General features: G+C 38.8%; 1 protein-coding gene across 1 annotated transcript in view; it reads left to right on the forward strand.

The window, feature by feature from the left end:
* ZFHX4 (zinc finger homeobox 4) overlaps nucleotides 1–21,581 on the forward strand; it is a 148,984-nt gene that overhangs the window by 121,014 nt on the left and 6,389 nt on the right. The window contains exons 5-9 of the mRNA XM_058813733.1: nucleotides 2,878–2,994; nucleotides 9,193–9,326; nucleotides 9,483–9,683; nucleotides 11,619–11,736; nucleotides 12,561–17,957. Coding sequence (XP_058669716.1) covers nucleotides 2,878–2,994; nucleotides 9,193–9,326; nucleotides 9,483–9,683; nucleotides 11,619–11,736; nucleotides 12,561–17,957 — 5,967 coding nt within the window. The remainder of the gene's footprint in view (nucleotides 1–2,877; nucleotides 2,995–9,192; nucleotides 9,327–9,482; nucleotides 9,684–11,618; nucleotides 11,737–12,560; nucleotides 17,958–21,581) is intronic.

Consider the following 21,581-nt stretch of genomic DNA (forward strand, 5'->3'; position numbering starts at 1 on the left):
AATTTTGAAGGAAAATAGGAGAAGTTGTATTATCATTTCTGTCTATGAAATTTACTTCTGAAGTGAATGCCATACATATTTCTGAAATGAATGCCAAATGTATTTTCTAGAAGGGAGTGCCATTGAAAGCCAAGGCAGGCAATTTATACCATGCATAATAATGATATTAATTTTTATGGTGTGTATAAGTTACATTTTGATTAGTTTTTTGCATGATTAAAAATTTGCAAAGCCTTTATGGCCCCCAGGAGCCTACCTGTAATAAACAGCTCTCACCTTCCAAACCATAAAACAGGTCTGCAGTACTTGAACATTACAGCTAATTGCCTTGCTACATCAAAGGGAGCACCACAAGACTGAGAAAAATCACAGAAGGGGGGGTGGGGAGCGAGGGGCAGTTTCACCTCTAAAGGTTATGTGTTTGTGGCTTGGTGCAGCCCTGTAAAGTTATGGCCTCAGAACTGCTGTTTGCGATTAAGTTGATGGGGAAAGTCTATCCCGCAATCTCTCCCTGCTGCTGACACAGAGTCTTTGTTCACATTCAGATTTCTCAAACTGTTGCCAGGGTCAGGCTGAGGTCAGACACCACGATGATGTATAGGAGAACATGTCTGGGAATTTCTCTCACACTTAAAACACATACCAGAAAAACAGGAGAGCACCCTGCAAAAATTGTCTGATGAGACCCAGATGATACTGTAGCTTTTCTTTTAGTACCTTCATAATTTTCTTTCTCTTTGCCTGACACGCACACAATGTTTTATTAATGTGTGCCACGATAGCCCTTACAATTTTATGTCCCCTCAAGATAAGGACACTCAGTAGCACTTTGACACTTCATTTTCCAGCCCAGGGGGATTGGGCCAGTAAATCTAGTAAAAGAAGCAATGCGTCCACTCCCAAGGATGAGTCAAAAAGGGATTGCCATCGGCTCCGTGAGGCCACGGGGCCCGACCCTGGGTAGGAGCCTGGTGTGTGCGCGCCCAGCGCCGGCACAGCCCTTGCCAGGCGTGATCAGAGGCGCGCAGCATCCCGAGGCGCGCAGCATCCCGAGGCGCTCCCGCCACCCAGCCGCGCTCCGGCTGCGCGGGGATCCCTGCCATGTGTGATTAGCTATCGGCGTGGGACGAGAGCGCTCACACAGCATGAGTGGGCTTCCCATTCGCATGGAATTTTTATTTTTTTTAATATGAAATTATTTTAAAAAGAGGGACCATCTTTCTCCCTGCATTGTTTCAGAAAGTGGACACACATGCTTAGTCCTAACCTATTGTATTTCCATGTCAATGCAAAACACATTGATCTGTGGTCAGGATTTTTTTTTTTTGGCTGGGGGAGAAGGTTGGTTTCCAAAATTGCAGCTGTGTTTTTCTCTTCCGATTTACAAAAGGTTTTGTAGAGAGTTGAGAATCGGATAGGTTTGCCACATCGATCTGAGGGGCTGTTTGCCTAGGCATAGGGTTTCAGTGTATGGCTGGCAGTAAGGCAATAGGCAGCAATTTTTTTGTGCTCAGCTGCTACATATGACAGAGGATATTTCATTCGGCTGTCAGAATGTTATTAATAAAACATGGGGTGCGAAGAGGGCCACTATTTCCCCTTTCAATCACTATAGCATTTACAATGAAAATTTTATGCAGTGTGTAATTTTCAGTTAATGCTTGACACTTAAAATGTCGGTAGCTGCATTTTGTATGGTTCCTGAAGGGTTAATTGTATCATGTTCCCTGCATAAAAGCTCTGCTTATCAAAAGTGAATAGAAGAGTGTATGCAAATGTGTGTCTGTGACCTTTTGCCTTTCCAGGGTTAATTTATATGGTCATTAAAGATTTTATGAAATCGAGCGGCCTGGTGCTTCGAATCCCATTTTACGTTCACCTCCTAATTTATATAATTCCTACCTGAACGGGGAAATATGATTTTTATTTTTTTGTGTGTATGTGTGCTGCAATGAAAACAGCATGCTGTGCTGTAGGGAGTTGCAAGTCTGGTTATCTGGCATTACTCAGATTGCTAAAAATTCATTAAAATGTGACATCAGCACAGTGAGAGACAAATGATCACAGGATGAAAAGGAACAGTGGGCCTTTCACGGATTAGTGCTACACAGCCCCAGCATAGAAGCTAACTGCATAAACAGATTAATCCACCAGTAGCAGCATAGCTAAGATTTACCGAATAATTAAATGGGCTTGAGTTACTGTGAAGATTTCCATGTAATCTAGCTGGTGTGAACACGTAAGTGAGGTGTGGGTAATGCTGCTTCCTCAGAAGCCGTGCACCAAGTTGCATCATTTATCCTGAATGGCTCCCCCTGGAGACAAAATTTGAGACTTCTCCCGCAAAGCCAGAGGTTTATATTTAATACAGTACCTAATACCTAATACTTACTTACTGCAATTAGCGGGATACTGCTGCACTAATAGGATTTATATTTGAGATCTCCTTTTTTTTTTTTTTTTTTTTTTTTTTTTGGCTCCAAGATGCATTTTTACATGTGCTTGCTTTTGTTCCAGCCTGTGGGGGGTGTATGTGTGTGTGTGTGTACGCGTGTGTGTGCATGCATGTGCATGTATTTTAACACAAATCATTTCTAGCCAAAGAATATGAAATGACAGGCTTTAAATCTGTCACTCTGGGGGAAAGCAGGTACTCTTGTAAAGACACAGTCAGATTTTGAAATATTGCAAATTTTTTAGAATTAATATCCAACATCTTTAAAGCACTGTTCTTTCCCTTTTCTTCCCCCCAACCCTTCTTCCCCCCTATTTTGCCACCTTCTGTTAGTGCTGTTCTTATTACAGGACATATTTTTTAACTGCTGTTAACTGGTCACTGAGTTCCTTTTCTGAGATTTTTTCTGTGTTTGTCCACAGAAGAACAAGGTGAAGACACAGAAGGGTCTGCTAAAAGTACATCAGTGGCTGTGGCTGATGATAAAGACTCAAGTGAGAGAGACAATAGTGAAGGCAAAAAATCTAGTAAAGACTCTGGTAAGATGCTAGAATTTTGTTTTCCCCCTTTTTTAACTTATGAAATGCTCTTTCATTTTAAACTGTCTGGACAGTCCCACTACTATTCATTGCATGTGCATTTTGCATGTGATTTCTATCAGTAGCCTCCCATTGACCTATTTTTAATCATAACCATCTGACAGGATAGATGCGGATAAGTTGAAGAATATTACAGGACGACCAGTGAGATTATTTTTTAATCAAATCAGTTTGTGTGCTTGTAATTTTTTAAGCGCCTTTCATTAATCTTTGCTGTACTTGTGATTCCTCTGATGGCATATTAATTTTTCATAAGCATAGGATTAGGTACCACTTGAATTTTTTCTTCAATCAGGTTTTGCCCCCCTTTTAACCCAAAGAATGTGGGGCTTTTTTGTTATTATTTTTTGCTCTTGCTCACAGATTAGTTACTCCCAAGAATTTGGCCTCTTCCTAGGCATTTATTTGAGGCATTTACAAAAAAATACACAAAATCCAGTGAAAAAGTTTACAGATGATTCAGCCTAAGAAAGAGGAAATATCATTGAAAACGGATTATGGGTTGGGTAATTTTGATCTCCTGGAATAGACGAAGCCCAGTAATGAAAGCTACTGTCTTTGAAAACAAAACCTCTATGTCATGACATTTACTTGTGCACAAACAAACCTAGGGCCAGCATCTGGTGTAGATACCCAAGGCTTTTTCTGTGTTTGATTTGGCAAATATGTGACTTCACCCATGCTTTTTATGTATGAGATGGAAATCTATGGTCACAATGAATATTACATTGGCTACTTTTGCTGCACGCTATACCTAGTTACATTATGTTGGATTCACTGAAGCAGAAGAAGTGCTGAAACAGGTTGAAGCCTATTAGTTTCAGGTAGTCATATATCTTTTCCTTGTATGCTGATGACAGCAGCATACAAAGGAGGTTGTGTTATCCATAAAGACATATAGTTGTAGAAAAAATATCATTTTACATCTGAGTTCCTTTACACCCAAATTCACCCATACTACAATTTGCTCTTTACATATTAAACATTTTTGAATTTATTTTCAAAAAAAAATTATAAATGGTACTTTCTATGCCAAGTCAGTTCAGAAGACTGACTTAAAGATTAAAGCTTCCTTTTAAGTTTGCTTGTTGACGGGCTAAGGTCAGTACCCATCACAGTTTACAACCTCGGCTGCTCTTCAGTCACTTTATTTTTTGAAATCAAGAGACTGAGGGAAGGCCGATGATGACAAGGATGATGTTGAGCAAGAAGCTGTGTTGTGGTTTAAAATATATATTCCCCTTGGCTGGCTCTCTGACTTGGTCAGAACCGTCTGCAGTGCAGTAAAGCCATGCTCCCAGGCTGTCACAAGTCCTTCTCCGCAGTCTCCTCAGGGGCTGGCCTGGACACTCCCCAGGAGACGGGTGACAGCCACTTGCAGCCTGCATTTCCTACCATACGCCTCGTCTAGGGGACAATATGAACCACTTCAGGGAATTTAGCAGCCCTCTCTCTTTCTTAGGCTGGTCCATTTATAACTGTTCAGGAAAGGATATGGTATTAAAGCTCCAGCCAAAAAAAAAAAAAAGAGAAAAAAATAGAAAAAATAAGAAAATGGAATCTAGAAAAAAAATACTGAAAGGGAATTCTCAAAATTCCATCAGGATTAGCCACTCATAAGGGCCAAGTTTAATTAGGACAAACCTATATCTAGATGCCTACTGGGTGCACTACAAAAAACCAGCATAATTGTTCTGCATTCCCGTGCCAGCAATTACACAAATAACTTTGCAGTAAGATTCATATAAAAACAAGGGCTGAAATACATGATTGCCTTTGTGCTTTGCAGAAAATAGTTTGTACTGTAAAATCCTGAATCTTTTGGAGAATTTTATTTTCCTAATCTAAATTAATTCTACATATGTAACATTCCGACCATCATCTTAATTTTCACTGAGCTGACAAGTATTTCTAATGACTGCATAACTGCTTCTGTATAATTGAATGTTAATTTGGGCTTTCTCATGAATTGAGTGTTGCAAGTCTTGCCAAAGAAATCTCAGGAAAACCAATAAATTAATCACAATACTAACAAGTTAGACAGGAAAGTGGTGTGACCCTTCTTTAGCATAGAATCTATTAGACAAGAAAGGATTAACATGTATTTAGTAACAGTGTGTTTGTGTAAGCTGTTGTGCTGCGTTGCTTACCTTATCTCAAGGAGAAGAGCTTTCAAAATGCGACTTGGCAATATGCAAGTTATATTTGTTGAATATTCATTCAGAATAGAAAAGCCTACTAATGCCTCATTTATATTGTCATTTAAATCTAGTGCCACTTTAGATTAATTATAATCCAAATTACAGCTCTATGCAGTGCAAGAATTAATATGGAATTTATCCAGATTAATACATTTGCATTGAAAATGTAATATGTCTCTGCCATGGCTAAGGGGAGCACTTTTTAATAAGGTAGTAAACATGAGGAAGGATGGAAATTAACCTTCATTATTGCAATGAAAATTATCCTTTCATTCTACTCTAATTAGAAAGAATACTCTACCAGTAATTATAATTTTAGAATTATTTTGAGTCTGAATAACATCATCTGATGTGTCAGAAGTCTTAAATTATGCAATCTTTATCAAATACAAAGATTTATAAATAAGAAAATAGTGGTTTTATCATGGCTTTTCCAGGATTTTTTTCTTACTAGTATATGTACTTTATTAACTTTCTCCTTCTTATTAGTCATACAAATATTTTTATTTTGGGGCTTCAACGTATATTGGAAAGGTGATGACATCTGAATTGCAGTAAATTGTGTCATTTTTATATTAGCAATCCTACACAAGTTAAGTAATTCTGATACTGACAGGCAATCATTGCCTAGTCTATTTCATGGCACTTATTTATAATTAAACTTACTTTTTGAGCTAAATGTATTGAAATTGCATTATTAATCTAAAATAAGATGCGTATTTTGTATTATAAAAAGAATTTCTGATGTATTTCACAATTTAAAAAAAAAAACAAACCTACAAATAATGTGTCTCAAGAATAAAAAGTTAGTATTTAAAACATGGATAACAACTGGATTTAGTTTTTTACTACAACTGCCTGGTAAGAATGGCATGGCAGTGGAACATGTAGCTATGAAAAGAGTGCACACAGTATGCTGAAAACCAGGGTATTTTCCCTTCTCTTTCCCTCCTCCTTTGATACCCTTTGTAGAAGACCAGAGGTGTTTACAGCTTTTCTACCAAAGCTCCTTAAAAATGTGAATTGAACATGGAAAGCAGAGCGTTGATACAGTGAGACAAGGAATGGAGTGCTAGTAGCTCGACCATTGGATAAGAAGTTGAACTCTGCTTTTGTCATGTTCACTGTGGCATGAGGACTCTGGTCTTCTCCGTGTGCAGGGGCGACTCCCCTGTGCCAGAGGGCAAAATCAAGCACCCTTTTTCTTTCCTTTAAAGCTCACCATAAGTCCCAGAATCAGTTACATTACTATTGGCCAGATGCAACTTCAGTCATATAAGAAATAACAGTGCTTGAGGTTGAATGAATCCAGAGCCAAACGACAACAAAAACAACAAAGCCTCTGTAAACTTTGACAGTTTATATAAATATCATAGTAAACATTGTAAAAAGCTGTGCTTTGTTATGCATTTATTGACCCCAGCACAGTGTTTTATAACTCCACTGTTTTATTATATTAACCGCAAAAGAAATTTAACCAAACCCCCCCCTTGTTTTTATAGAAGCAAGAACTATGTGTTTCATGATTATTATAGGCCCTTTGAAGTAATTAAGTTATTCCATCCTGTGGTGGAAGATGATGTGTAATATTAACCTTGTGTGTGCCCAGGCACACGCAGAGTGCGCTTCAAGATAAATTTCACTAGCAGCGCCAAAATGCAGTTAGATGCATTTTCACAAGTAAATTTTGAAGGAGAACTTGGTTTGTAATTTCTGTAACAACTAGTTGAAAACAATCATCAGTGTGATGAGAGGAAGAGAAGGCAGAATATTTCCATTTTGTTTTTATATTCAGCTTCCTGTATAACAGTGTCTGTTTGCATCAACTGAGATTCTGGCCCATTTGTCTTTAAAAAGGATATCTTAAAAGTGACATACTGTAAAGAAAGAAACAGTAGAGATGTTTTTGACAGTTGGAAATAAAAAGAGGGTAATAATTTCAATCTGTTTTTCTAAAAACCCAGACACAACCTTTCTCTCTATTAATACATAGTATTATTTCCCATAATTCTCACAGTTAAGATACTTAAATAATATGTAAATACAAATAGGCCAGGGAGTACTCTATTAATAGTCATAAAGCAAAGTGAGTAATAAAATGGTGCCCTATGTGATTTCATCACGTAGATTTTACCTTTAAGCATAGGTTGCCCTTTGGGTTGTTGGCCCAACAGTGACTGAGCAGTCTAAAAGAGGCCTCCAAGATCTGCTCCTGAGAGTGCAAAAATTCAGGAGGCTCCAAAAAGGGACTTGTTCAGATGATAAACATATGATGATGAATTGATGAATATATAAATAGGGAAATATGGCAGGAATAAGCTTTAATTTGGGCTAGAACATGCAAAAATTACTGGTCTAAATTACATCAAAAGAAATAATTAACAACTTAGAAATGAAAGTCAATGTGTGGGGAAATCACCATTAAGGTGTAAGCCATAAAACTTGTTTTATGCTTGTTGTTGTTGTTTTTTTTTAAAGTGCCCTTCAGAAAATGTCCCTGTATGATTCAGTTTTCAATTAGTCATTATTTTACCATGAGGATTTGGTGTTTACCTTGAAAACTGTTCTCTTATTTTGCTTCTCTTTAATGTTGTGTAAGATCAAATATTGCACAAAGTCTATATGAAAATAATGATAATAAAAAGTTCTTGAGTTTGTGTTTCTTTTGTTCTTATTTACTTTGTTGCCAAAATGTCCATGACCTTATTTTTAAATTAATCCTAGGTTATTGTGCAATGAGGTGCAATTTGTTCATTTATATGAACGTTATGTGGATTGAAAAAAATCAAGATAAATCTTCATGCACAGCATACAATCAGATTACCCCTGGACTATATATTTACGTTGGGTCTGATAGCAATCAATGGTTTAGCTTCATTGCATTTCAAGATGTATTTGCACCCAGTGTCCAGTGATAGTGTCCTCACCCTGGAAATAATTTAGTTGCAAATTGACTGGAAGATGGTGAAAATTGAAAGTTAAAATTAGAAATACTCATAATAAACAGCAGAAAAAAGGTCAGATGATGCCGCACTATGATGAGATTGGAATGGTTGGTAAATGAGGTTTTGTGTTTGTCGTGAGATGTATGTGACATGCCTACCCAATGCTCTTGTAATATCCAGCCTAGCAGAAGAGATTATCTGGCAAATTGACGCTGGAAAGAATTTTCTGATGGACTGGGAAATTAGAATTGCACTCTTTTCTTTGATGTGTGCAAGACTGGGCCGCATTACACAGCTAGCTCAGGCATAATATTAAATATAGTATTTAATACTTAATAGTACAACTATCTATAGTAAACAATTATATTCTGGTTTTGATCACAAATGCCAGACTATAAGAATTCACAGTGTAAACATCTAAAGCAATCCCAAATGACCGATCTTTGTATATAATTAATATTAAGTTAGCTCTGAAATCCTATTCTCCACAGTATTTCTTTTAAAGCCTCGCTATATTTAGCTTCGGAATAGTAACCAGACAGGAGTTATCAAAACAGCACAATAATCATATTGCTCAGACAGTTTAGAAAAGAGAGAGGGTAATTAAACAGCAGCAAATTAATTATTTGGAAAACAGGCTTTTTAAGCAAAAGCTGATTTGTTTTAATGTAATAGACAAATTCATACTGAGCTGCTAAAGAAAGAACATTATTGATTAATCTTTAAAGGCAACCTAGGGTTATCTAAACAGTAGAGGAGAGTCCATTTTTAAATGTATTTATAGAGTATCAAGAATAAAAGTGTATTTTCACCTTTGTGCTTACCAGACTTGTTTTATTCATCTTTATTTTTTTCTCAGTGTTTAAAAAACAAGCAAGCAAACAAAAAAAGACCCTCAAAGACAATACAGACCTTTGAAGTCAGAGCCTCTTTGTAAACCAGGATATTTTTACGTTTAAAACATGTTCTCAAAAATTATGTTTTCAAAACAGGAATAGTCACACCAGAGAAGGAACCAAAAGCAAACACTGTGGTAGGGGCACAGCAGCTTCTTCTGGCAAAAGAAGAGGATGGTGCAGCTAAAAAATCAAAGCCTCCAGAGGACAATAAATTTTGTCATGAGCAGGTAAAAGGAAATGTAACAATTTAATTGCATTCTAGAACTCTTTTTCAAATAACTCAAGAATGAAACAGAGATGATATGCTGTTAAAATAGCTATATCAGCAAGTTATAAAAAGCACATTGACTAATAGCCTGCATCTTAACTTGATTTCTTTTCAGTTCTATCAATGTCCTTATTGTAACTACAATGGTAGGGACCCAAATCGTATCCAGATGCATGTCCTGTCACAGCACTCAATGCAACCTGTTATCTGCTGCCCCCTCTGCCAAGATGTCCTCAGCAACAAAATGCATCTCCAGCTTCATTTGACCCATCTGCACAGTGTGTCCCCTGACTGTGTGGAGAAGCTGCTCATGACAGTAAGTGCTCCAAATACTGATGCACACGCTACAGAAAACATGCTTGGGCCTTGTGGGCAATGTATGTGTTGTGACAGTGTGTTCAGGAAGCTGGGGGAGAGGAATGGGTCAGGACTCTTAGGTTCTCTTGTCAGCCCTTCCAGTGACTGCTGTCCCTTGGGAAAATGGCTGAAGGTGAATTTCACAGATGCAAAAAGCCTTTGATTCCTCACTGACATTAACCTTGGAAAAGTTAAGCCAGTCCATATCTAAGTGCTTACCTGAAAATTTGGTCTAATAATATCCAAGTCTCAGAGCTATTGTGACTTTTGTTTCTAAAGTAATAGGAACTCCCTGAGGAACATAGTTCCCAAATGTAGAAGGATTCCTGTGTATACCTCTACTAAACATTACATTGCATGAAATTCACTGTAAAACAGCAGTTCAAACATCCATTCAAAATAATGTCACATAGAAACACAATGAGGTCTCGTACTTATTTGTTATTACAGCATAAATTCAGTTAGAGAACAGACCTCCTAAGATAAACTGGTTCTGGTTGTCTTGCCTTCTTAGATGGAAATGTACTTGGAAATCTCAGTGATCCAACTCCTTAAGTATTTACTTCTGTGTCCATAAATGGCTCCTTCATTTATATAGGTGTGATTGTAAATCCACCACCTCATACCCAACTACAGTGGTAAAAAATATTAGAAATAATTGAGACCTCTTGACTGAAGGTCTACAGTTCCTTGTGCTTGGAGCTGAGGAGCAAATACACACTTGGGGAACTTCTTTTCTTTTCCTTGGTTTTCTACTAATTACAGCTCTGACAGACCATGTAATTTTGACCCACTGGAAGGAAAATGCAGTAGAAATTTAACTTTCAGAGACCCTTTTAGGAAAATGGGAAAATATGGAAAATCTGCCCCTCCATATTGAGCAGCACTAGCTTTCTTCTCAAGTTCTTCCTGGTTCCCTCTATGCTGATAATGAAGCAATTTTGAAATCTTCATCAGGTACTGGGGAGTTATACCAGTGTTTCTGAGAGAAAAATCTCTTTTGTGGTTAATCTTTTTACCTCTGTATGAAGGAAGTCCCATCCTTCTGTTAGAGATGAGGAGCTGCAGCGCAGTCTGTTCTGATTTACCCAATATTCTTTAGACAGAATGTGGCAGTGCAGGAGCTTGAACTTAGACTTGCTAAGTCTTAATAGGACAGTCCTATATTTCTGATATTAATTTTTTTTTAAGATCAAAGTAAAATAAAAACATAAAATGTTGAGCAGGTTGATATTTGTATCAACTTAGCAAAACTGAATACTACCAGATTAAAAATACATCCTTCAAAGATTTCTGTCTCTAATTTGAAAGCATAGCTCAACAGATAAAGCAATCTGAAGATGATACATAAGAAATTGAAGTCAAAAAAGAGAAAAAAAAATCTAATTTTAAGTAGAAATAAATTGTTACTTCCCTATTGAAATAAACATAATTTTCTTTCAAAGATCATGGAATGTCCACCATTTGTGTAAAAAAGGTACAGGTGAAGAAAAGTGAGAATGGCATCAGTGAAAGGCTGACTGGTCACCATATCTCAACATAATCTCTGTCTGTGGAGGATATCCTAGGAGAATTCCCCTGATAAATCCAATGACCCTGGCAAAGTCAGCAAAACCTTCTTTGTGGTGATACTGAGACCAACGAGATATTGAGCGCATGTGTAGTTCTATAGCATCCCCTTATTGTGGATTATTTTGAGTTGATTCTCCACTAAGGGACACATGATGCTCTGGGTTATGATCTGTCAGAAAACATAATCAAGGACTGAATCAGGATCTTGATTCTGACAGTCATCCAGATATGGAGGATCTTTTGACTTATAATTTCATACTGTTATCTACTATTAAATAGTGGGACTTTTTCTGTAATAATACCATATTCTTGGTTTTCAAAGGTTCCTGTACCAGATGTCATGATGCCCAATAGTATGCTATTGCCAGCAGCTGCTTCAGAGAAATCTGAACGTGACACACCTGCAACCATTACAGCTGAGGGATCTGGGAAATATCCAGGTATGCAAGAAAAAACCCAGACATGTAAAAGCTAAGTATGGGCAATTTAGAAATAAAACTACTTGTTACTTGGTAAAGGAAACCTTTTTCTGGCTTGCTTATAGCCACAGAGATTAAAAAACAAAAAGTAGCAAGGGATCTGAATTTGGCTGAGCTGGTAGAAAGCACGTGTATGCCAGACTCCTTGCTTTTGGTGGAGATAAAATCGAACAGCAGTGCCTAGCCACTTTGAGGGCAAGATCCTCCTTGTTTAACCTGCTGCTAGGACCTAATCCCAAAAGACAGTGGCACTTTCACCATCAATGGGGAATGTTAGGTAAGTGATTTTGTCTTCATTTCCAGTAGCAGGTTTCTGATCCTGGAGACTTACTGTAATATGCACTGAGAAATTTTGCTGTTGTCACAGCATTCTCCTCCCTCTCTTCTCTGACCATTCTCATTCTCTTTCTAGTCATCTGTCCTACCTGTTGTCCCCATTTTTCTACTCTTTCCCTCTTTCCTATTCTTTATTTCCTTTTCTTGTTTGATGCTCCCATTGTACCAATCAACTCCTACCTTCCAGCAAAGAAAAGCCCTATGCCACTGCTCGGCCAGATACTGCTGCCAATCTGATCATTGTGTATGAGTTATATTCCTTTTTTTTAAACTCCTGTTTATCTTGCCCACTTTGTTTTCTAGGACAAAGACAGGTTGTTATATTTTGCTAAGCTGACACATGGCATACTAGGTGCCTTTCTTGATTTCTGATGAAAAAATAAATTAAAATGAATACTGTGTGCTTTCTCTTCTACTTGTGTAAAAGACACTTAACTTTCTCTAACTAGGTGAAAGTCCTGTGGATGAGAAAAGTACCCCTGGGATCGATGAGTCAAAAACTGGAATGGAAATAAAGACTGAGGAACAGAAGCCACCTAAGGAATCTGCTGAAACACCTGATTGGAATAAGAGCAGCAGTAAAGATATAAAGACCACTGAGTCTATGACAGACCAGCTAAGTGAGCAGCAGAAGAAGCAACAGCTGTCTGTTTCTGACCGCCATGTCTATAAGTACCGCTGCAACCATTGTAGCTTGGCTTTTAAGACTATGCAGAAGCTTCAGATACATTCCCAGTACCACGCTATTCGGGCAGCTACCATGTGTAGCCTTTGCCAACGTAGCTTCCGTACATTCCAGGCTTTAAAAAAACACTTGGAAGCAGGCCACCCTGAACTCAATGAAGCTGAACTTCAGCAGCTGTGTGCATCTTTACCTGTCAATGGTGAACTATGGGGAGAAAGTGAAAGTATGGCACAAGATGATCATGCACTAGAACAGGAAATAGAAAGAGATTATGAGATGGACCAGGAAGGTAAAGCAAGTCCTGTAGGAAGTGATAGTAGCTCTATTCCAGATGATATGGGCTCGGAACCAAAGCGAACCTTACCTTTTAGAAAAGGGCCAAATTTTACTATGGAAAAATTTCTAGATCCATCTCGCCCATACAAGTGTACAGTGTGTAAAGAGTCTTTCACCCAAAAGAACATTCTCTTGGTCCACTACAACTCAGTGTCCCATCTGCATAAACTCAAAAAGGTTTTGCAGGAAGCATCAAGTCCTGTCCCTCAAGAAACCAACAGCAGCACTGACAACAAACCCTACAAGTGCAGCATTTGTAATGTTGCATATAGCCAAAGTTCTACATTGGAAATCCATATGAGATCTGTGCTTCATCAGACAAAGGCAAGGGCTGCAAAGCTAGAACCAAGTGGTAATATAAATAGCGGTAATAGTGTAGCAGGGAATGTGAATAGCCCCAGCCAAGGAATGCTAGAATCTGTGACCTTACCAGCAGTTAACAGCAAAGAAACACATTTAGATGCCAAAGAATTAAATAAAAAGCAAGCTCCTGAATTAATTTCTGCTCAGCCTACACATCACCCACCCCAGTCACCAGCACAACTTCAAATGCAACTACAGCATGAACTGCAACAACAAGCTGCGTTCTTTCAACCGCAGTTTCTAAATCCAGCTTTTTTGCCTCACTTTCCAATGACACCAGAAGCACTGCTCCAATTTCAACAGCCTCAGTTCCTTTTCCCATTCTATATACCTGGGACAGAATTTAGCTTAAGCCCAGATCTGGGTATGCCTGGTTCTGCCACATTTGGTATGCCTGGGATGGCTGGTATGACAGGATCACTGCTTGAAGATTTGAAGCAGCAGATACAAACTCAGCACCATGTTGGCCAAACCCAGCTACAGATACTGCAGCAACAGGCACAACAGTACCAGTCCACCCAACCCCAACTTCAGTCCCAAAAGCAGCAGCAGCAAAGTAGTAAGCTGATGAAAGCAGAGCAAAATACCTTAGTAAGTACAGACTGCCAGCTGATAAAGGATATGCCATCATATAAGGAGTCAGAAGAAGTTTCTGAAAAACATGAGAAGCCAAAGCAAGAATTTACTAATGAGAATGAAGGACTAAAAGAAAACAAAGATATGAAGAAGCCAAAATCTTCAGAACCAGCCATCCCACCACCCAGAATAGCTTCTGGAGCAAGGGGGAATGCAGCCAAGGCTTTGCTGGAGAACTTTGGGTTTGAGTTAGTTATCCAATACAATGAGAACAGACAAAAAGTGCAGAAAAAAAGCAAGACTGGGGATGGTGAAAACACAGATAAACTGGAGTGTGGAACCTGCAGTAAGCTTTTTTCCAACATTCTTATTTTGAAGAGTCATCAAGAACATGTGCATGGACATTTTTTTCCATATGGAGCGTTAGAAAAATTTGCCCGACAATACAGGGAGGCATATGACAAACTTTATCCAATTTCTCCATCTTCTCCAGAAACGCCACCGCCGCCGCCACCACCTCCGCCACCACCTCCTCCTCCTCCTCCTCCAACTCCTTCTCAGCCTTCTTCAGCTGGAGCTGGAAAAATTCAAAACACAGCTCCCACACCTTTGCAGGCCCCACCACCTACACCTCCACCACCACCTCCTCCACCACCACCTCCGCCTCCTCCACCACCACCACCATCAGCCCCACCTCAAGTCCAGCTTCCCGTTTCACTTGATCTCCCACTTTTCCCTCCAATTATGATGCAGCCAGTGCAACACCCAGCACTGCCTCCTCAGCTTGCCCTCCAGCTGCCACCAATGGATACTTTATCTGCCGATCTTACCCAGCTTTGCCAGCAGCAGCTGGGATTAGATCCCAATTTCCTGCGGCACTCTCAGTTCAAGCGTCCACGTACGAGAATCACAGATGACCAGTTAAAAATCTTGCGGGCTTATTTTGATATTAACAATTCTCCAAGTGAAGAGCAGATCCAAGAAATGGCTGAGAAATCTGGTCTTTCACAGAAAGTTATCAAGCACTGGTTTCGAAATACGCTGTTTAAAGAACGACAGAGAAATAAGGATTCACCGTATAATTTCAGCAATCCTCCTATAACGGTGTTGGAAGATATCAGAATAGATCCTCAGCCTTCAGCTGTAGAACCCTACAAGTCTGATGCGTCTTTCAGTAAGAGGTCATCCAGGACTCGGTTTACTGACTACCAGCTTCGTGTCCTCCAAGACTTCTTTGATACAAATGCTTATCCAAAGGATGATGAAATCGAACAGCTTTCAACTGTACTTAACCTACCTACTCGAGTTATTGTCGTATGGTTCCAAAATGCGCGACAAAAAGCTCGCAAAAGTTACGAGAATCAAGCTGAAACTAAAGACAATGAGAAAAGGGAACTGACAAATGAGCGTTACATCCGAACCAGTAACATGCAGTATCAGTGCAAAAAGTGCAGTGTGGTTTTTCCCAGGATCTTTGATTTAATTACGCATCAGAAAAAGCAGTGTTATAAAGATGAAGATGATGATGCTCAAGATGAAAGCCAAACTGAAGACTCTATGGATGCCTCTGATCAAACAGTGTATAAGAACTGTACAGTTTCTGGCCAAAATGACTCGTCAAAAAGCTTGACAGTCACAGCAGCAAGCTCTGGCTCTGGTTCTAGTACTCCTTTGATTCCATCACCCAAACCAGAACCTGAGAAGGCTTCTCCTAAACCAGAGTCCACAGAAAAACCAAAACAAAATGAAACCACCTCTAAGCAAACAGAAACAACTTCCCAAAGCACCAAACCAGTACAGTCTACTCCAGTAACATCTTCTGACCCTCAGCCCTCAGCTTCTCAACCACCACAACAAAAGCAATCCCAGATTGTAGGGAGACCTCCTTCTGCATCACAAAACACACCTGTTCCTTCCAGTCCTTTGCCAATTTCAATGACTTCTCTACAGAACAGTCTACCTCCTCAGTTATTACAGTATCAGTGTGATCAGTGTACAGTTGCCTTTCCAACTCTAGAACTTTGGCAAGAGCACCAGCACATGCATTTCCTAGCAGCTCAAAACCAATTTCTTCACTCACAGTTTTTAGAAAGACCAATGGATATGCCCTACATGATATTTGACCCAAATAATCCTTTGATGACTGGACAGTTACTTAACAGTTCTCTTGCTCAGATGCCACCACAAACTGGCTCATCACATACAGCACACCCTGCTACAGTTTCTGGTTCTCTGAAACGGAAACTAGATGATAAAGAAGACAATAACTGTAGTGAGAAGGAGGGAGGAAACAGTGGAGAAGATCAACATCGTGATAAGCGTTTAAGAACTACAATTACTCCAGAGCAGCTGGAAATACTCTACGAAAAGTACCTGCTAGATTCCAATCCCACCAGAAAGATGCTAGATCATATTGCACGTGAAGTGGGACTGAAAAAGAGAGTCGTACAAGTCTGGTTTCAGAATACAAGAGCCCGGGAAAGAAAGGGACAATTCCGTGCAGTTGGTCCAGCCCAGTCCCATAAAAGATGTCCTTTTTGTCGAGCTCTGTTTAAAGCAAAATCTGCTTTAGAAAGTCACATCCGCTCTCGACATTGGAACGAAGGAAAACAGGCCGGCTATAGTTTGCCTCCAAGTCCTTTGATATCAAATGAAGATGGAGGAGAAAGTCCACAAAAGTACATATTTTTTGATTACCCATCACTGTCATTAGCAAAAACTGAATTATCAAGTGAAAATGAATTAGCCTCCACTGTATCAACCCCTGTGAGCAAAACTGCAGAAATGTCACCGAAGAACCTTTTAAGTCCTTCTTCTTTTAAAGCAGAGTCTAGTGAGGATATAGAAAATTTGAATGCCCCTCCTGCTGACTCTGGATATGATCAAAACAAGACTGACTTTGATGAGACTTCATCAATTAATACAGCAATTAGTGATGCCACAACAGGGGATGAGGGGAACAATGAAATGGAAAGCACAACTGGCAGTTCAGGGGATGCAAAACCTGCATCACCCCCCAAAGAACCAAAACCACTTGTGAACGACACACTACCAAAAGCAGCAACTACACCTACAAATGAGAATACTGATGATAAATTTCTCTTTTCCCTAACAAGCCCTTCAATACACTTCAGTGAAAAAGATGGTGACCATGACCAAAGTTACTACATTACTGATGACCCTGATGACAATGCCGACCGCAGTGAGACTTCAAGCATAGCTGATCCAAGTTCACCTAACCCATTTGGAGCTAGCAATCCCTTTAAATCCAAAAACAGTGATCGGCCAGGCCACAAACGTTTCCGAACACAAATGAGTAACCTTCAGCTTAAAGTTCTCAAGGCTTGCTTTAGTGACTACCGGACTCCAACCATGCAGGAATGTGAAATGCTAGGGAATGAGATTGGTCTGCCCAAACGTGTGGTTCAGGTCTGGTTTCAGAATGCCCGGGCTAAGGAAAAGAAATTCAAAATTAACATAGGGAAGCCATTCATGATAAATCAGACTGGACCTGATGGGACGAAGCCAGAATGTTCTCTGTGTGGTGTGAAATATTCTGCACGTTTGTCCATAAGAGATCATATCTTTTCCAAACAACATATTACAAAAGTGAGAGAAACTGTGGGAAGTCAGCTAGACCGGGAGAAAGATTATTTAGCTCCTACAACGGTTAGACAGCTGATGGCACAGCAAGAACTGGATCGCATAAAGAAGGCTACTGATGTGCTAGGATTAACAGTACAGCAGCCAGGCATGATGGACAGCAGTTCTCTTCATGGTATCAGTTTGCCAGCAGCTTATCCAGGACTCCCTGGCCTTCCTCCTGTTCTTCTGCCTGGAATGAATGGTCCATCCTCCTTACCTGGATTTCCACAAAGTTCAAACAGTAAGTCTATAAGGGGATGATTTTCTCGTTTTATTAATTTGATCATCTTTCACAGTCACCATCCCCTTCTAAGACAAAGCATATTATGCATTCATATCATGCTGGTTAGACTTGTGTGAATAGCTAATAAGTACTTCTATGGGGTATACTCATTGCATTTCTCAAATGATGCTGTAGCCTGGATGATACATCTGCCTTCTCCAAAAAAAAAAAAAAAGAGAGAAATGTTTTTAGCCAATACTAGGTTTTTTATAACAAAGGCAATAGAAATACATAATTGTTATACTTGTTTGTTTGTTTTGAATAATACTCCTTTAGTCAAAACATGGATAAGAATTTTGTATGTAATTTTTTGTATGCAAATATTTAATGTAAAATCTCATTAAGCACAAAATAGATTCTCACATTGTCAGTTTATCAGGCAAGTGGTTCAACCCTTAGACCACTCCAATCTGTTGTTTAATCCAGAATAAATATTTAATATAAATGCTGCCCTGGACCCTCTATTATATTTCTGAATAACTGCCTGCTGAAATAAAAAAGAGTTTTTGGAAGGTGATTTTTAAAGGCAGTTTCAATTGTAATCCAAATTCCAGTTTATAAAGTCATTACAGACATGTACCTCTTCATTTGGGCTTGTACTTTTAACAGAACACCTAACTCGCTTTATTGACAGTTTTGACTCTCATGTGACTCAAGGTTTTGCTCATGTTGGAAAGCACTCCCTCTTGCAATAAGTTTCACTCATGTTAAGGAACCAAGTTTTCTGCAGCAGATTTTTTTAGTCCTCAAAGAATGAGCCTAATATGTTTCTTGAAGTAGGCTCCAGTTTTGCACTCTAGGTTCATTTGACTGCAGCCTTGCAGACTGAAGCTCTCACAGTCATCTTCTAATTTTGCATATTCATATCAAATATGTGCACAGAAGAGTTAGGAAGGTAGTTAAGATTCCTCATCTCATTTTATCCAGGAATCCCACCTGCTGTTGATCTCTAAACCTTGCTTTAGAAAGCGATACACTTTGGCAAGTAAAATAAAGTCTTAATCACCAGTGTTATTAGACATATTGAGACTGTAGCAATGTCTTCTCTACTACCCAGGTCTACTTTGATTGATGATGATCATGTTATTGTTTCCCTAAGTGGTGGTCAAAGCATCTTGTTTTTCTCTTCATTGGATCAGAGAGGCTTTCCTTCCACAATGGAGTCTCTGGCTGAGTGCCCTCTGGCTTTTATCAAACAGTTATTGGCACAGAGATTGCATATAAAGGAAATATAAAGTTGCTGTATTTCCTTCTTAATGGCATACAGTGTCCTCGTCCTAAAATGGCTGGTTGTTGTTCATTAAAATTATAGATATGGTTTCTCTATATAACTTTGCTAAATAGCTTTGGCTAGGTTGACCTTCAGGTAAAAAGCCATCAGAAAACTCAGGATTTGTCTATATGGCTCAAAGAAGTTTGCTTGGATATATTTTTTTTTATTTCAACCAGGAAGTTCCCATGCAAAGTGTGTCTGGGGAATGATCCTGGACCCATGGACCTACCCTCTAAGCTGTGCTTAGGAGTTATTTTGGAGGAGGCCAGTTGGCCTAGGCAAAAACAATGTACACATTCTTTCTCTTTAAATTTAAAGAAGGTTTTCTCTCAGTTTCTGGGTAATGTTCCCTGATGCTCTTTAACTCACTGGTACCAATGTAGGCTCAAAGTCTGCAAATTGTCCTGTTAATAATACAAAAAGCATTATTAGAGGCCAACTGTTCCATAACAATTCCATATTCAGATTTTCTAATTTCCACCAAACACCTCTTCTTTGATATCATGCACAGTGCACTGCCAATTGAGATGGATTTTTACCCTCTTTCATCTTTCATTTTCTTAAGGTTAATTAGCCCATTGTGGGCAAAGCCCACTGTGTAAACCAGCTACTAGAATCTTGTTGTTAACTTCCTCTTCTGCCATATGCTAAACAGCCCCTACATCCCCCTTTTGTTGCCTGGAAAATACTTGCATACATAAATCTCCATTCCCTAATGATACATAATGGAGCAGTGATAGTGAGTGGAAAGCAAAAAAAGTGATTATTTTAATCATTCATCATGGAAAAACAGTAATGTACTTAGATGTGCTCCAGTATATGCTCAACACTAGTATTTTCTGCACCTAATTAACCCATTTCTATTTTCTTCTCTACCCTGCTCTGTCTGATAGCTCACATTCATATTTGATGCTAAGAATCATTTAAGAAGTACCTTTTTGGAAGCAAGCTTCCAAGCAAACTTTTCCTTGGCTACAGTTCTTCTTGCAGCATGTGTATTTTCAGCCAGCAGGACAATTTCTCTGCACCATTCTTTGCATGAAGGATTTGCTGAAGCTCCCTGACAACTCACTGTCTTACAGTTCAAGTCTACTTCTTGTGAATTCCTCTGCAAGTGTGTAATTTCTTCTCTCCAGGACCCAAACCCAAAATGCACTTCAGAAAAAGCCTCTCTAGGATCCCTTATATTGAAGTATTTACTTGTTTTTACTGATGCCTACAGGGTTGATAACTGTTTTTGCTGTAGCAAAGCCCATCCATTCTGTCCTACATATTTCTTAAAGGGCCGTTAACGTTAGTAAGATCCTCAATTTGAAAGAATGTGTTTATTCAGACAGGCAACTATTGAAACCTAATTGTAAACATCACAATTTGTGATTCGTTTTCCTCATGCTAGACAGAGAAGTAGCACTGATTATTTTCACTGGTTAATACAAGTGAAGGGATTTCACTGTCATGTTTCACCATCCAGTATTTTTTATGGATTTCCAAAATACAGAAAACCCAGCTAAATTTTGCAAAGTACTATGCTTTTCTAAATGCAGTATTTGCTTTTACAAAAGTTTTGAAATGGAACCCATGAAAATAATGCTAATTCAGAAAAGATGGAATGATTCAAACTACAGTTCATTTCATCTTCTTTATATAGTGCTTAAACTAGATTATTACTTGTGAATATTAAATTTTGCAAAATAAGATAGCTTCATTTCTGAATAAAAGGATATATTAACTTTAGATTCTGTTATTTTCTTCTTAAACAAGTGGGTTTTAATGTCAGAATTATTGTGTGGTTCTGAGATTATATGTCACAATCCTCTCACCTGTGGGATACATTTTTCTAGATAATGTAATTTTACCGTCTTATGGGCATCAAATGCTGAGCAAGGCCTGAAAATTACTGCAGTGTTTGCTCAGCATAATTCCTAATAAGGAGTTATTTGGTGGAATTCTAATTCATACAGAATTTTAGTTTCAGCTCATCTTTGTTCTTCAAGCTTCTTCTCATTTTCTAGGTGACTGTAGATAGCCGAGTTCACCTGCTGTTTTCAGCTGTTCTTAAAATTCACATTCTCTTTTTCCTTAGCTTTGTGTTTTGCCTATGATCCCTTGTAGAAAGCTAGTGCTTCATCTTGCTTCTAGCTATTGATACTGGTTCTATGAACCTTTTAATGTCATCATCATTACCATAGGTTCTTTGCACATCACTTAAGCCTGGGCTGCCTTGAAGATTCACAGCAGCTTTTTCCAAGAATGCACACATCACTGGGTAATATGTACTTAGTGGGTTTTGAAATCTTATCAAGAGAGAA

The sequence above is a fragment of the Ammospiza caudacuta genome, chromosome 1 (genome assembly GCF_027887145.1).
Source record: "Ammospiza caudacuta isolate bAmmCau1 chromosome 1, bAmmCau1.pri, whole genome shotgun sequence".
Taxonomy (NCBI): domain Eukaryota; kingdom Metazoa; phylum Chordata; class Aves; order Passeriformes; family Passerellidae; genus Ammospiza; species Ammospiza caudacuta.